Raw genomic sequence first — 16,397 nt, 5'->3', positions numbered from 1 at the left:
CCAAATCATTACTGGTGATGCTAGCTTATGGGGTGGGAACTTTTTGGAAAGTCTGCCCCATCCTGTTCTCTTCAGCTTCTAAAAAGGATATGTGTATGACAGGCTTTTTTTTTAAAGGTCTGCTTTCTTTTTTATTTTCTTCATTGTTGCGTGATGGAGCAGTCGCTGCCAGAACCAGTGTGTGCTCTATGCCTTCCAGAGTGAGTGGTTAACTGGCTGGTCCAGACCAGTGCTGTATCACTAATAAAAGACCACTCAATAGCCTGCTGCAAGAGATTTACCAAGTGCTTTGAAGATAAAATTGTTAAGTTGCAGCTTGTGGTTTCAACATCAGTTGTTGCAGACGGAAGATGTGGACAGGAGACTTGTAGCAGTGAGAGGAGCTACATGCCCCCTCAATCCCTGCTCATCATGGCTGATAAAGTCTAGAAGTAAGTGACTGACTCGATGGGTGCAGGGAATGGTCAATGTCTCATTGTGAAAGGGAGTCATTGAAAGAGGCAGTGGTGCAGCCCTGCTTGAAAAAGTCCTCCCAGGATCCAGAGGTCTAAAAAAACTACCACCTAGTCCCTGATATTTTCTTCTTGGGCAAGATGCTCTAGAGATACAGGTATGCCTTGAGGAAGCAGTTTATCTAGACCTGGCTCAATATGGTTTCAGGTCCAGATTTAGCACTGAAGCAGCCTTGGTCCCCCTGGTTGATGGCCTTTATTGGAAGACAGATGGAGTGGGAGTTGGTTCCCTGTAGCTTTTCCTTGACCTCTCAGTGGTTTTTGACACGGTTGACCACGAGGTCCTTCTGGAATTACTCTGGAAGATGGTACTTGGAGGCACTGTACTGTGGCGGTTCTGCTCCTACCTGCAGTGCTATTTGTACTAAGAGACTGTTGCTCAGCTTTGTGGCTTTTGAGCTGTAAGGGTATTAGGTTCCATTCTGTCTTCTATGCTGCTCAACATCTATAGAAAATCACTGTGAGTTACCATCTGAGAATTTGGAGCACAGTGCACAGCTCTTATCTCTTCATTCCATCTGAATTAGGAGAAGCCGTGAAGGTGTTGGACCAGCATCTGGAAACCATGATGGGCTGGAAGAGGGATAATCAGTTGAAGCTGAATCTTGATATGATGACGATACCGTGCCAGGGCATAGTTTGGGAGTACTCCTGTATTCCATCTTGTCACTGGAGTCCTAAGAGGCTTCTGTGACTTTAAGTGCTTATGTCCATCTTAGGCTGGCTTGTAATTTGTGGACTGGGATAGCCAGTGTTAGAAACTGAGATATGAAAGCTAGGAGCTAAGTGGAACCTTAATCTTAGGTTATGGGCGCAACAGCAGAATGTCTAGGTGTGCTTTTTTATAACAAGAATACAAAGCTGAAAGTGAATGAACAGCAGCTAAGATATTATGTTCATTTTTCACATGGTCCAGTCATCTCCCTGCCCACCCCCCTAATATTCTTAAGAGGGTCTCATCTCCAGTCTTCAGAGAGTAGCTGGAAGTGGGGCGGCAGAAAAAGGCCCTCCTTTCCTTCCACTCTGAAGTTTTAATCTGAAATCTTAGGCACAGTACTGCGCCTCAGAGCTCAGAAACTGTTGACGCTAATGAAGTTCCCTGTTGCAAAATGCACCTAGAACAATGGGAGTTTTGAACACTGAGTATAGGCTGGTCTCTGTTGTCCATACTCAGGTGATCTTCTCCCTGAAATACTATAATGTGCTATATGTGGGGCTACTCTTAAACATGGTCCAGATACTGCAGCTTGTGCAGAATGAGGCTACTATGTTCTTAAGTTGGACAACACGATGTGAATGTGTGTCACCAATCCTAAAAGTGCTGCTTTGGCTGCCAATGAGCTACTGGACCTGAGACAAGCTGTTAGTACTAGCATACAAAACCCTAAATGGCTTGGGGCCCAAGCACTTAAAATAGCATATTCACTATAAAATGATCTCATTGTTTTGTTAAGGAGGTTATAAACTTAAGCATAATAACACATAATTATCAGTAAAAAGACAATTAAAGAAAAGGTTAAAGAAAAGAAAATTGGTAATTAACATTAACAAGTACAATGGTACCTCGGGTTAAGTACTTAATTCGTTCCGGAGGTCTGTTCTTAACCTGAAACTGTTCTTAACCTGAAGCACCACTTTAGCTAATGGGGCCTCCTGCTGCTGCCGCGCCGCCGGAGCACGATTTCTGTTCTCATCCTGAAGCAAAGTTCTTAACCCGAGGTACTATTTCTGGGTTAGTGGAGTCGGTGACCTGAAGTGTATGTAACCTGAAGCGTATGTAACCCGAGGTACCACTGTACAGAATAACTTGCCTCACCTTAATGCCAGTCATTAGAGTCACTGCCACTGAACCAGCAAGCTGCATCCATACACACATAGGTGCTGTATCAACAATCCTCATCTACTTGGGGGCCATCAGACCAAAGTCAGAGACCATTTTTATACTAAAATACCTAGATACAGAAGGGTAGATTTTACTTGGCCGATCGGGCCTTGAGGCAAATTTCCAGTACAAGAAGTTGCACGTGCTTGTTCGTCACACAGCCGCTCAGCTGATTTCTCCACAGTCACGGTGACATTCACACCATCTTGTGTCAGACGCTCACAGACGGCATGAAGCACTGTTTAATTGAATTTTTTCCTCACTGAAAACTGTCTCCAGTAAAGTCAGAATAAAAGCCACTTTCAAATGGGCTAGAAAAAGGGGGATTTCTTAACACCGTTCGTGTGTCTTATCCACATGCAACTGGAAGGAAAGTTTAAAAAATGTTTTTTGTGGCAAGAAAGAAGTCAGTTGAATACACCCTAAAATTAAATACATCTTAGGGTGTGGTTTCCAAAACCTTGCTCTCTGAAGTCTGATAAGGATGGATAAAGTTGCCATCCTTTAACTGCCAAGAATGGAAAAGGTCCAAATAACCCTTAGGGGCATAAAGGGTGTGTGCTGCAGATAACTCTAAGAAGATATATAATTAAAATAGTGTATATCGTTTTGAGTTTAGTATGAATCTTTGGGCTGGCACATGCACGACGTTTTATCATTTTGCTTTGCTAAGAGGTTTTGCTGCTACATCTACACAATCATTAAAATAATTCAGTTACAGATATGCAAATACCCAGTTGATCGTATCTAAAGCGTAATGTGAGATCCTATAGATATTGCTCTGAGGTAAAGTGTATTATATAAACCCTGGGGTAATGATGCATAAACACATAAACACATCAGAAATAATAGGAAAATGTATAAACAGTTTTGAATATAATGCTTGTAGAAAGTTATCTCCCCTGAAGATAACCTTGTGATAGTATATAACAATAATGGCAGTCACTTTAATTCGGATCCATTTGTAAAAGCAAATTTTCTGTCAGGCTCCAGCAGAGGGAGATATCAGAAATTTGCTTCCTCTTCATGCCTTTTTCCTTTTGAGTTGTGCCTTTTAGAATATAAGATTAGGGGAAGAGAGTACCTGTGTTTATTGTAGTCTTTTTGGCTAAAGAGCAGATTAAAAATACTGCTGGTGAGGAAGTGCATAAGGATGCTTATCCATGTCCTGTTGAAGTGGCTGGCTGCATCTTTCGATTAATTAACTAGTTGTTATGTGTAACTAGTGTTTCATAAACAGCAAATGTAGGTCATCAGAGTGTGTTGAAGTGGAAAACATCAGATTATGTGTGTGTGTGTTCATTGTTCGTAGTAAGCCTGGAAAGAGCCAAGATTTAGGGTATCACAAAGTACGGCTCACATCCTAATTGGGATTGTTGAAACAGAAAAGTGGGTTGGAGTTGCTCCAGGCCCAGTTACCTCTGGCTGGAGATATATTCGTACAGAAAGAAGATGAGCACAGGAACACAAAGGAAGAAGTGGCACGTTGGAGGGGCTGGTGTTGCACAAGAGGATTGTAGGAAGTGAGCAGGAATATGAGAGTAGGCAATGGGTGCACCTAGTAAGGTTTCTAGATTGGTATACAGATGGTTAACTGGGAAATTATTGGGGAAAACGGATATGAGTTAAATTTGCTGGAGAATATATTGATAGGGAATTTTTCATTCGCCAGGAGAAATACAGTGGTACCTCTGGTTACGTACTTAATTCGTTCTGGAGGTCCGTTCTTAACCTGAAACTGTTCTTAAGCTGAAGCACCACTTTAGCTAATGGGGCCTCCTGCTGCCGCCGCGCCACCGGAGCACAATTTCTGTTCTCATCCTGAAGCAAAGTTCTTAACCCGAGGTACTATTTCTGGGTAAACGGAGTCTGTAACCTGAAGAGTATGTAACCTGAAGAGTATGTAACCCGAGGTACCACTGTAGATATAAGTGGCATGTTATAAAGCAGCATGAGATAGAATTCAAGTGAACCAATGTCGTTCTTATCCAATGAACCAAATATTTCATTGATTCCAATAAATGAATGGGCATGTATTAAATATGGATGGAATGTGTCAGGTTTCAGAAACTTCAAAAGCTCATCTTTCAATTCTTTTCCTTTTCCTTTGATAATGGAATCCACTTTTCACAATACGTCTTTTTAACTCAACTTTATGTATTGCTTACTCTCACATTACACTATACTACAGTAGTGGAAGTGATTGTAATCAACCCAAGTGAGATGTGTGAGGTGTCGGCTTTTGTATCACTTCTCCTCCTGTCATCACCCCAACCACACCCTGTGCAGCAAATTGTTCTTTTTAGCTCAAGTTGTTCTGCCCCATGCACAGCTACTATTCAGTTTAACAGCCTTACTGAAAGAAATATCCTGTGACGACTGTACCCATAATGTAATGATAGCTTAGAGAATAAAGCAGTTCACATTTATTGACATGTTTTTATTGTCATAATTTTGTTCTCATGCCTGAGAAAGAAACCAGTCTGTTACTTTAGGGTTTCGTCCTTTATGATTTTGTTTTGCTTTCTTTCTAGAAATTGCAGTGCTCTTTCATATTCTTGTAGGGCGTACTATTGGGTTCACCCCATTAGTTTGGCCATCACAGCCTCAAATTCTTCAAAACTGACTTCTCCATCATTATTTTTGTCCATCTCTTTGAATACGGCATCAATAGTAGAAGCCTGTGATTTTAATACAAAACAAGAAGGTCAAATCAATGGATGTCACCTTAGTGACAATAATTTTGCTATTTTCTCTCTACTTTGAGATTTGCTGTCTCTGTGAAGCAGTCCCTGACTTATACTTACTCAAGTCACTGCGTGGTTCATTTTTAAAGTTTCTTAGCTTACCATTTGACATTTGGCTTTCCCAGTTGTTTAACAATGAGGCTCTATATAGATTGTAATCCTACACACACTCACTTAGACTAAGTCATACTCAGAGTAGAGCTGCTAAAATCGATGGACGTAAGTTAGCAACCTAGTGGCTCTATTCTGAATATAACTTTTAAGATACAGCCCATAATTTCCAGTGTAAGAACTAAGTGCTTTAAGGACTGGAATGCCAGTCGTTAAATATTTTACTATAAATAAGATACTAAAACTGAAAATTAAAGCACTGGTGCTACAATTACAAGCAAATTTCTTAAACATAATGGTCAGTTTTCCTCCTGCCGTGGAGGACACCTACTGACATGCTGCTCATCTAAACTTCATCCCAGCATTTATTGTGTCTCTGTTTCTGTGATGGGTTGCTTACAGTGTTAGTCCTGCTCAGAGTAGACCCATTGATAGCAATGAGCATGCCTAATGTCATTAATTTCAGTGGGTCTAGTCTGAGTATAATTTATGTGCCAATGAACCTCCAGCAAGCTATCTCATGCATTGTGGAGTAAATATATATACATTAAATAAAACAATGTACAGTACATTATGGGACTATGAGCGCATGCCTCATTAGGAAAAAGGGCTTCATTCTTTTAAATTCTGCGCTTCTGCAGTCTTGCTCTCTTCACCCCCAGTTAAATATTTGGCAAATATTGCTTCTGTAATTGCTTTTGGACATTTCCACACACTTTCATATGCTGCCTCAATGAAACAATTATGGACTTGCCTTTGGTACATTTGGAAATTCCTTCTCAATTAATTCTTTCAGTTCACATTGGGATAGTTGATTAGGATCTCCCCCTTTTGAAGCATACTTGGCAAAAACCTTTCTCAGTTCTTCAGCAGATGTCTTGGCCATTTTATAGAACTCCTGAAAAGGTAATGTTCCAATGTGCTCAAATTAGAAATAAAGAAAAGAACACACAAGTAGAATAAGCTAACAAAAAATCACCACAAAAGAGGATAGAAATATTCAAATCACTTGATTATTATTTATATTTCACTCTTCTATGAAAAACTAAACAAAGCGACTTACAAATAAAAACAAAATCAAAAGATAACAAAAGCAGTCATAACAGTCAATCAGGATTATTTAAAAAACAGTGCAAATAACTTTGTTTAAAACTGTTATCTGCAACAGTTTTCTGTACATGTTGCAGCTTCTGTTTTTCAGTCTTCCACAATTGCAGCTACAGGGCAAATTCATATATTTAAACCTTATCCTGATCAAATTGCATGTCCATTGATGGCCCCACACATTTCTGTTTGCAATTTGTATGCAGCCTACTGACTGCCTGAACAGATTTATTGCAGCAGAAAATATATGGGTTTCCCCCCCACATTTATTCAAAAGTTACAATACAGCTTTGTCCACTGTCATAATATCACAGAATGATCACTTCATTCTTCAATCCCACATCTCTGTCATGTTGGCTCACTAAATACCCTCAGTAGGAACCCAACTACCAATCTGGTTTACTAGACATTTTCAATCAATATATCCTGTCCACAGACACGTCTGCAATGCTGTTGGCATTAAAATACCCAATTCTTCAGTGTTTTATGATGAAGACTACCTACAGCTGCACCAGTATGAAGCAAAAGCAATAGAGTAATGTATTTGAATTTACATGTTACATACTCAGGATGAATGCAAGGAGAAGCAACATTTTGAACATAGTTTTTATCTAGAACAGTATTAGAAAGATTGGGAAGCAGGTGATCAACACAGAAAACAGGCGAGCAGCAGATAAAATATGGCATGATATATGGCATAAAGAAATAAAAGTTAGAAAAACTGAATTTCCTGATATCCCGGCTTTCTGCCTGCCACTTTGTGGAGGCAAAAAAAACCCACCTGGTGATACCCACTCACTCTACAATTTCAAATTACTTCCAATTAAGTGTGTTTTAGGAATACTAACTTGGAACTTCATCTTTTGCAAAGTTCAGTTCCCTGATCCAGCAAGGGAATTGTAAGGATCAGCTACAGATGGGCTATTCATTGTTGGTGGGGATGTGCAATCCTAATTCTATTGAACAGTTTAAGAAAGGCACTTCCATAGCTACTGTCTCACATTGTTAATTCTAACAATAACATTCTTGTAGCATGATTATAATAGGATTTGAGCCATTGCATTTAAGCAACTGAACTCTGTGGAGGATTAGTGCTGGGCATACTTCGTGGTTTTTCAATTCATGCCCCTCAGAAGGGGCCTTTGGGGGGGGTGAATATTGCGCACGCACCCCCCCCCCCTTTATAGGGGGGTTGCTACAGGTTGAAAAAAATTACACAGCTTTTCATATGGCATTCCCACAATGCAATACTATATAGTAGAATTGCATGACAATACTTGCTGTTTTGTTAGCAATGGCATCTCTAAATAATAAGTTATACCATACTGCCAATAGTAAAGCAATTTAAATATGGATATCAAATGATTTCAGAACTAGTTGCAAGTGCCAGTTCTAAATTAATTTGTGCTGCAGGCTGAAAATGGGGCTTGTTTTTCAGACTGACCAGATGAGTTTTAAAATGGAGAAGAAGTTACAACTCGGTGTCATGCAGGGCAGTAGCCCAAGACTGAGTAAACTACAGCTTCCAGGGCAATTATTTAAAACAAGCATAGATTATCACATGAAATTCAGATCTTACTTACCTTGCTCTGCAAACCTAAAACCCCCTGAAATTGTCAAGGCAGCTTTAAAAGACGCAGCTTGAGACTGGCATTCTTATAGTCATCTGAGGCAGGAGTGTCAACCTGATTGTGAAATGTTTGTGTTGTTTGTTGCTATTAACAATAATAATTAATAGTTTAAGTTTGTTTGTACTTCTTTCCCATGTCTTTGTTTCAAAATTCCTAATTATATTTCTGCAAGAAAGAACTCCCTTTGACTAGGGTTGCCACCTTTGTTCTGGCAAAATACAGGACCGGGAGGGGCGGGGCGGTTGGGGCTGATTCCCCCCCCCCCCATCATGCTTCAGAGCAATCCATTGCAATCTACTGCAGCCTAACAGGATGGCGCTGGAATTTGACACAGAAAATGCCCTTTCCCACACGTCCACCTCCCAAACCTCTGAGGACAGTGGATCTAGCAAGAGAGTCCCTTTGTACACCTGTAGATATTTCAGATATTTGTGACCAGAGTTGTTTAAGGCTTTAGTGTGAGCACAGTGAATTGGGCCTGGAAATAAACTGGGATCCAGTGCAATTCTTTTAAAAATAGTGATAGGAGTTCTAAATGGAATCTCAAGTAATCTGGCAAATTGAAGTTTCTGGGTCGTCTTCCAGGGCAGCCCCATGTAGAATATTGTGGTCCAATCATTTCTGTATAGGTTAGCATTAGTGAAGGGTTTGTTACCATTTTGGTGCTAAGTGGGTTTTTTCCACTAGGCTAACTTTTCACTCTTTTAAGCTGTTGTGAGTTTTTATTCATGTGAGTTTTATCTTCTTCTAGCGTTGTTTTAGAGTTGTCTATATTTTTAAAGCTTTTAAGCTATCCTTGTAATGCTGATGGGCCACTGAAGGACAGGAATACATTTGGTGGGGGGAGGATATTTGCTACAGATGCTTTGAGCTTCCAAGCGAAGAAAAAAAAGTAGATTTTTCTTCTTATCATCAGATTACAGGTGAAACTTGAAAAATTAGAATATCGTGGAAAAGTTCATTTAGTTCAGTAATTCAACTTAAAAGGTGAAACTAATATATGAGATGTGTAGTGGCTCTTGATGCACTAACTCCAGCCTCAGTCCACTCCTTGTGAAAGTCCCCAACACATTTGAATGGTCTTTTCCTGACAATCCTCTCCAGGCTGCGGCCATCCCTGCTGCTTGTGCACCTTTTTCTTCCACACTTTCCCCTTCTGTATAACTTTCCATTAATGTGCTTCGATATAGCACTTTGAGAACATCCAGCTTCTTCTGCAATTACCTTTTGAGGCTTTTCCTCCTTATGGAGGGTCTCAATGATGGCTTTCTGCACAACTGTCAGGTCAGCAGTCTTCCCCATGATTGTGCTTCCTACTGAACCAGACTGAGAGACCATTTAAAGGCTCAGGAACCCATTGCATGTGTTATGGATTGAATAGCTACTGCCCCTTTTCACAATATTCTCATTTTCTGAGCTTGTTAATTTAGGATTTTCATCAGCTGTACGCCATGATCATCACAATTATAACCAATAAAGGCTTGACATATCTCGCTTTGCATGTCATGAGTCTATCTCATATATTAGTTTCACCTTTTAAGTTGAATTACTGAAATAAATGAACTTTTCCACGATATTATAATTTTTTGAGTTTCACCTGTATGTCTTCAGTGTTGTATCAGCTGCTTGCTGTTATGAAACATCTAATATTATTTTCATAAGAGTGAATGGTGCGTTCTTTGTGTAGCATTGATCCTCAACCATATTTGACAGAAATTTCATTAGTTCATATATACCCTTTGTGTGTACATGGGAAGTGGAAGAGTAAAATTGCCATATGATGATAAACTAAAATCTCAATTGAGCAAAAATCTTTTAGCCTCTTGCATTCTAAGCTTCAGTCTTAGCAAAATGCTTAAATGTTAATTTAAAGTTAAATCAATGTAAATATTATTTGAAATCACTTGGTCAACTCACCTAACACAGTGTTGAGGCCTTTGTTTTTCTTTTTGTAAGTTTGATTCTCCCTTTTCTGCTTAAGTTTAACTGGGTCAGGCCCATTTTTTTCTGGGAAAGGATTTCTAAAACGCAGAAGATCCGCATAGTAAATACACTGGGCGCTACACCTTCATTAGAGCAAAGCACACCCAGTATACTTTCAGTAGCTTAATATAAAGAACAGAGCTAATGTTGAAACTCTTCCCTGACCCTCAACATCTCAGTTTCAGTAGTAGTATCATCTGTGGGTTGAACCTATTTTTATTGTATACAATGTTGCTGTACTAGAAACATGGGAAGATTTATGGGCATGCAAGGTGGTGACCCGAGTGCTTTGTATAGCATAGAAATAATGTAAACCAAAGTAAATATTTTTCTTCGTTAAGGTCATTGACATGCCTGAACACAATCCTGGAGACATGGGAGGAACAATGAGACTAGGGGAAAGGAAAACTATCTTTAATACAAAGGACTCTATCTTAAGTAAGTCTTAAGATCTTTGGCAAATGTATTTGCTTCTGTGATATATATATATATATATTAAAAACCCATATCTGTATGTGAAAATAATACATATTGATATAATGTTTGCGGGCCTTAAGTGTAATAATGGTTTGATTCAGTACCTTTTCTTAATATTTAGTTATGATCATGGAAAAATAAGGGGCCTAATGTGTATCATCCAAAAAAGTAATAAGTAGTCATATTCCCTTTTCTTCAGAAGTCCTGCTTTTTAATATACGGCACAGTCTTTATGGTTTAATAAGACCAACTAAAATTTGTTGACCTGTTCGGATTTATGAAAAGTGTGCTTCCCTTGTAAAGCATAAATCAAAAGCCCCCTTCTTTTTCGAAGTATCAAGCTGAGTAGCAGCTACACATGTCTCTTCCTTATGTAGAGGAGGACAGGCGAAAAAAGACCATTAGAAAACCATAAGAAAGCACAAAGCACCTCGTCTTCCCCCTTTCCTTTCCCGGCTGTAGTAGGGATCCTCAAATTTCAGAAAACAATTCAAATACCTTCAGAAAACCAGTCCCGGTTCTTTCGGTAGTTGATTGATTGCAGCCCATTTGCATATGAAGCTTCGGGAGTGCCTCTTGATTAACGCTAATTATCCAGATTAAGGAGGAACCTTCCGCAAAGTAATAGAGGCTAGTCCACGATGGGGGCACACTCCCAGATCGCTTCCGTTCTGCCTTCCAAGTTGGCAGACACAGGGTTGCACAACACTGTGGGATGCAGTGGACTTCCTAGACCCCAGTAGAAAGCACCAGGAGGATTTATGCCTCATGGCCTCCCTTTCCACTGCCTGAACTTCTTTGAAGCCGCAGGAAGGGCTACGGAGAACAACTGCCATTGAATTGTGGGCATGGCTGGAAACCTGTACTTCACATTCTAAGTTGTGCACTAGCCAAGCACAGCCTGCCTGCAATCTATCCTTTATTATTGTTGCATTTTTGTTCTAACTTTTCCACCCCAGATTGGAAAAGAGTACATTCACATGAAAACTGGATTTTAAAAAATTCCATCAGAATTGTGGTTCAATAAATATCAAATGCGGGCTGTGTTGCATTCTTCAACATTCAAATTCCAGAAAATGAGGGGTGCTAAAAAGTTGTAACATGACTTAGGCATTCAGAGTGTATTTTGGTTACATTTATATATTTAGGTAAATTTAATGTGTGTAAAATTGCATACAAATCATTTAAAATGATTGCCAAGCACTTGAAGTTATATGATGATGATGATGATGATGATGATGCATTACCTGACACTTTCAGGTGGTAAAATTAAAATTCTTTGCTTTTATGGAAGCAGTTCACGTGCTCCTTCATCAAGCATAGATTTACCAAGCTAAATGTTATCCAATCACAAAATTAATAGCAGATTTGAATTTCTCATACCCAAAAACATATTTTAGGACCCCTCATTGAAGAAATTAGCAAAAATTAAGTTTCACCTGCTAAAATAACACACTGTAACACACATGCCACTGAAGATAAGAACTTGTCAAATAACAAACCTATTAAGCTATTCATTTTCATTTAAGCTGTATCATTTCGCCTTTAGGCAGTATTGTTTTTGACAAGTAGTGCAATAAGCGTAATCATAATACTTTGGATTTATAATTAAAACACGTATTAATTAGGAAGACATTGTTAAGGAGCCATTTAACTGATAACGCGAGGAGTGTAATCCCTCAGCCCTCCCGGAAGAGGCACTTATAGTTGCTGTGAGAGATGGAAGCTCCAGATTCCTTTCCTGTTTGTAAATAACTGGATTGGAGGGAAAACTAACTTGGAAAAAGAGTCAGAAATTGCATGACTGTGTGCTCATTTGTTTAGTAACAGATTGGTGGTTGTGATGTCAATCAGATTGGTGGTTGTGGTGTCAGTGCTTTTGTTGACCTGGTGCATATGCTTGTTTTAGATATATCAGTTTTCTAGCTCCTTTATTCATGATCTTATTACAGTGGTACCTCTGTACTTAATTCATTCTGGTTAAGTACTTAATTCATTCTGGAGGTCCGTACTTAACCTGAAACTGTTCTTAACCTGAAGACCACTTTAGCTAATGGGGCCTCCCGCTGCTGCCGCGCCACCGGAGCACGATTTCTGTTCTCATCCTGAAGCAAAGTTCTTAACCCGAGGTATTATTTCTGGGTTAGTGGAGTCTGTAACCTGAAGCGTATGTAACCTGAGGTACCACTGTATTGTAAGGGAGCTTTGCTTCAAGGCAAAGGAATAGTTTTGGATCAGTGCAGTAAGAGTGCCTCATTCACCTTCTCCGAGACTGGCTGGCCATCTCCATGGGAGGGTTTGTGACTTCCTTATGACTTTCCTTTCTCGTGGCCCCTCATGTCATCCTATCTCCCTCTGTCCCAGGGACCCTGGATCTGTGAACTTCTGGAAAGTGAGGTTGACCCCTGAACTCTTATGCCATTTCACTTTTTTAAATAGTAATAGTTGTAGTGTGTAATACTTTAAGATGGATGGGCAAGCTTAGTGTCAGAACATCTGCCTTATTCGCTGAAGGTCCCAGGTTCTGGGGAGCCACAGCTAGTCACTGTTGATGGCACTGAGCTCGGTGGGCCAATGGTCTGACTCTGTATAAGGCAGCTTCCTATGTTCCTGGCCATTCTTTCTGCAGAATTTCACAAGCATCCAAGATAGCTGTAAAGAAACTATATTCCAGTTTAGGCTTTGCCACAAAATGGGAAGTACAGAAAATAATATGAGCTGCAGAACAAGGGACATGACATAGAATTTGACATGAGGTCTCTTGAAGCTGCACTTCTAATCCCCGTCTGACATGTCTTTTAGATACATGCTTCACCATCTTCAAAAAGATGTATTTTTGAAGTATTTCTCTTTTATTCCAGTCCTCCTTCCCCAATTTCTTAAACTCTACATATAACCCCAATCTTTTTGTCCTTGTTTGTTGTGTATGTTTTAAGATGCAGGAAGTGTCTAGTTGCCTCTGGCAAGGTCCGCATGTAGTCCGGGGAGATAGGGAGCCCTAAAGTTTGTTTTAAAATTCTAATGATCTTCCTTGCTTATCTTTTAGATATGTTCAACATTGTCCTGCCACATTACATGGCTAGACTGCATCTATTTGAATATCTGTGTTCTTTTATACGTAATTGATTGGAAAAATATTAGATTATACACAAAAATGTTATTTTTACTTGTAACAGTAAAGCAGAAGTAACCCTTTAAATGTATTTGTAGGGAAACTTTATGGTGACGAAGTTTTTGTGGAAGAACGGCACAGGCATCGCTATGAGGCAAGTAACTGCTAACATAATTTTTGCTGTCTATCAGCCATGCTCAATTTGGAGTCAAGGCAACGCCACCTGTCCTTTCCATCAGGTTTTCACAGTAAGGCCATGAGAACTATTACCTAAGCCTATGTAATACAGACAAATGTAGGCTTTAAAGGGGTGTGGTGGAAGTGTATTATATCAGCATTTCCCTTCTCTGGAATAGAAAGACTTCATAGAATCTGCATAATAAGTCTAAATAAAGTCTTATGGACTACTGCTTGAGGTGTGGCACCACATACCCATTCAACCAGGAAAGTCCCAAACCTTACTGCAAATAAACTCAGTGCAAGGTGGTGTTTCCTTCTATGTGCTGTTCCTTAAATATGGAGGAATGGATAAAATCCTTCACATAGGGGTACAATCCCAAAAGAAGCTAAAGAAACACTTGTCAGCCACAGTGAGGCTTTATGAAGCAGAGTCCACTGGAAACAGAAAAGAGTCCAGGGTCATTCAGGCCCTGAGTTTATCACATCAGTATTGATACTCAGAGCCACCTGAAATTAGGGGTTTGAAGGTTTGAGAAGAGGCACCCAGATAGGCACTCTAAAAACTTAAGCAGAATATCTACCAGCAAAACTAATGAAAATGCACAAAGGAAACTCGGAGAAAGGGAATCATGGAGGACGGAGGGGAGACTCAGGTGGGAATCAGGAGATTCCGGACACTCAGTTCAGAGATACATTTTATAAAGTGCCTCTTCAAAAGGACACATGAAAACTCAGGACTCTCCATAACCAATCAACAGCATTGCTTCGAAAAGATGAGGAACTGAGGAAGATTAAGCAACACGGTTTCAGGAGGTCCCATGCTATTATACGGAGAGTAGCTGCCACTGATCTGGTGCCCACCAGAGGTATTGAACTGTAACCACCATCATGCCAGACTGTTAGCCATGCTGTCTGAATCTGATGGAAGTTGTAGTCCAAAAGAACTGGAGGGCACCAGTTTGGAGAAGGATGGCAGAGGGGGTGGACACTGCCTTGTCTCTTTTAATAGGGTTAGGTGGGACATTTTCAAGTGTACTTTGACTCAGCTTGCTAGATATTTTCCAGACTAGCTAACGTTTGCAGACAAAAGTAAGCCTTTGAGGCAAGCTCCTTCTGAGAGGACGCATAGAACAATAGCAGAATACTGCTCTCTGGCAACAAAGGACTTAAATACAGTTTTTTCTGATTCTGTTTGTTTTGTTACTAGGCTACACAATAGTATACAGGCAAAGACAGCTTTCTTTCTTTCTATCCATTGTACTTCTTGACATTGAGTGTTTTTTTTCTCTTCCAGAAAGGATAAATGAGTATTTCCTTTAAAACTGATTCCCATATTTTGTACTACCTGCAAATTGCAACATTTGCTGATTGCTGTTTTGAAATCCATTGTCTCAGTTTAAGGTGCTGTGATTGAACCAGGATTTGGTAATCATTAGTGCCTTTCAGGATTCCTTCCATTCCTGTTCAGCTGGATATCCAAATTGAGCAAATGCTATTCAGGAAACCCTGTATGAAGTTTCACCATTCCAAACCTGGTTTCAAATGGTGGTTTGGAGACAGCTTTCGGCCATAGCTTTCCTGATGTGGAAGTCAGGCCAAGCCATGTTTGAGCAAAGGGGTATCTATACACAAGGGGAAGAAGGGGGAGTGCAAGTGTGTGTGGCACACACAAATACCAAACCATGGTTTGGACATTGTGTCTGAAACAGTCTTATCATGTTATTGTTAGTCCTGAAAGCTTTCTTTCATTAGAACCATCTAAAAAGGTATGTTTCAGCAAGAGAGAGATTGTTGTAGCACAGTAACCATCTATATGCATTGCCAATACTGATTCATATGTGGATGCACATCTCCACCAGTATTGCAATTTTCATCTTAAAAGTATGTTTATCTTCTCTCTTTTGCTTTGCTCTTTCAAAGGTGAACCCTGAGTTGACTCACTTCTTTGAAGATAAAGGTTTGAGATTTGTTGGCCATGATACTGAAGGGAAAAGGATGGAGGTCATTGAGTTGAATGGTAAGGGCTTTGGTTTTTAGCTGCGGCATTCTCATATATAGGAAATGGAGGGTTCACTGTACAGAACCACACCTGACAGATACACACTGGAGAGGACTTTTATCTGCAGTTCTCATTCGGTCTTCTGTTAAAAAGAAGGAAAGCAGATTTCAATTATTTCAGGAAACCACATTTGTGAAGAGGGAATTGCCCTGTTTTGGACTATAACGACTCTATTTTCAAGTAGCAGCTGGTCAAATGGTAGGATACATGAACCTGTAGAAAGAAAGTATGCTTCTTAGTTAAAAAAAAACAGCAACAAAAAACAGCCAGGCAGCCTAATTCCGGAGGAAATGTTCCACAGTCTGTTTTGCTCTAAGGGAAAATGGGCTGGAAAGAGGTACAGAAGATGGCTTGCCTTGGCGGTTTTATATAGCCCAGACACATCAGCAGACACCCAAAAAATGGCTGATTGCTTTCTTATGGCACATTTTGTGGAGACACAATCATTCAGCTTTACACAAATACTCAGCTTTAACTGTTCTTGCAGATGTTTCAAGTCTAAATTGTTCTTAAGGAAAATGTTCTTAAGGATAGACCACTCACAAAATGTCCTGCTTATTTATTTGAAATGTCTATATATTCGTTTTTTCAAACAAAAC

The 16,397-nt window shown here is 39.8% G+C and overlaps 2 protein-coding genes across 11 annotated transcripts in view; one reads left to right on the top strand and one right to left on the bottom strand.

The window, feature by feature from the left end:
* The window catches only part of CTPS2 (CTP synthase 2), a 66,214-nt gene that overhangs the window by 41,408 nt on the left and 8,409 nt on the right, over positions 1-16,397 (top strand). For all 10 annotated transcript variants that reach the window (XR_014547767.1, XR_014547768.1, XM_083612340.1 and 7 more), the window contains 3 exons: positions 10,312-10,408; positions 13,658-13,713; positions 15,660-15,756. Coding sequence is in view for 8 of the 10 variants with exons in the window: in XM_083612340.1 (XP_083468466.1) it covers positions 10,312-10,408; positions 13,658-13,713; positions 15,660-15,756 (250 nt within the window). In the remaining 2 variants the exon portion in view is untranslated. The remainder of the gene's footprint in view (positions 1-10,311; positions 10,409-13,657; positions 13,714-15,659; positions 15,757-16,397) is intronic.
* On the bottom strand, positions 4,231-9,422 carry S100G (S100 calcium binding protein G). The gene is made up of 3 exons (XM_083612464.1): positions 7,940-9,422; positions 6,007-6,150; positions 4,231-5,075 (listed from the first exon to the last, which is right to left on the bottom strand). Exons 2-3 carry the CDS (start codon positions 6,136-6,138, stop codon positions 4,974-4,976), a joined length of 234 nt encoding a protein of 77 aa, XP_083468590.1. The 5' UTR covers positions 6,139-6,150; positions 7,940-9,422; the 3' UTR covers positions 4,231-4,973.

The sequence above is a fragment of the Podarcis filfolensis genome (assembly GCF_964270895.1).
Source record: "Podarcis filfolensis genome assembly, chromosome: 4".
NCBI classification, from domain to species: Eukaryota; Metazoa; Chordata; class Lepidosauria; order Squamata; family Lacertidae; genus Podarcis; species Podarcis filfolensis.
This window is presented reverse-complemented; position numbering and strand designations above follow the sequence as displayed.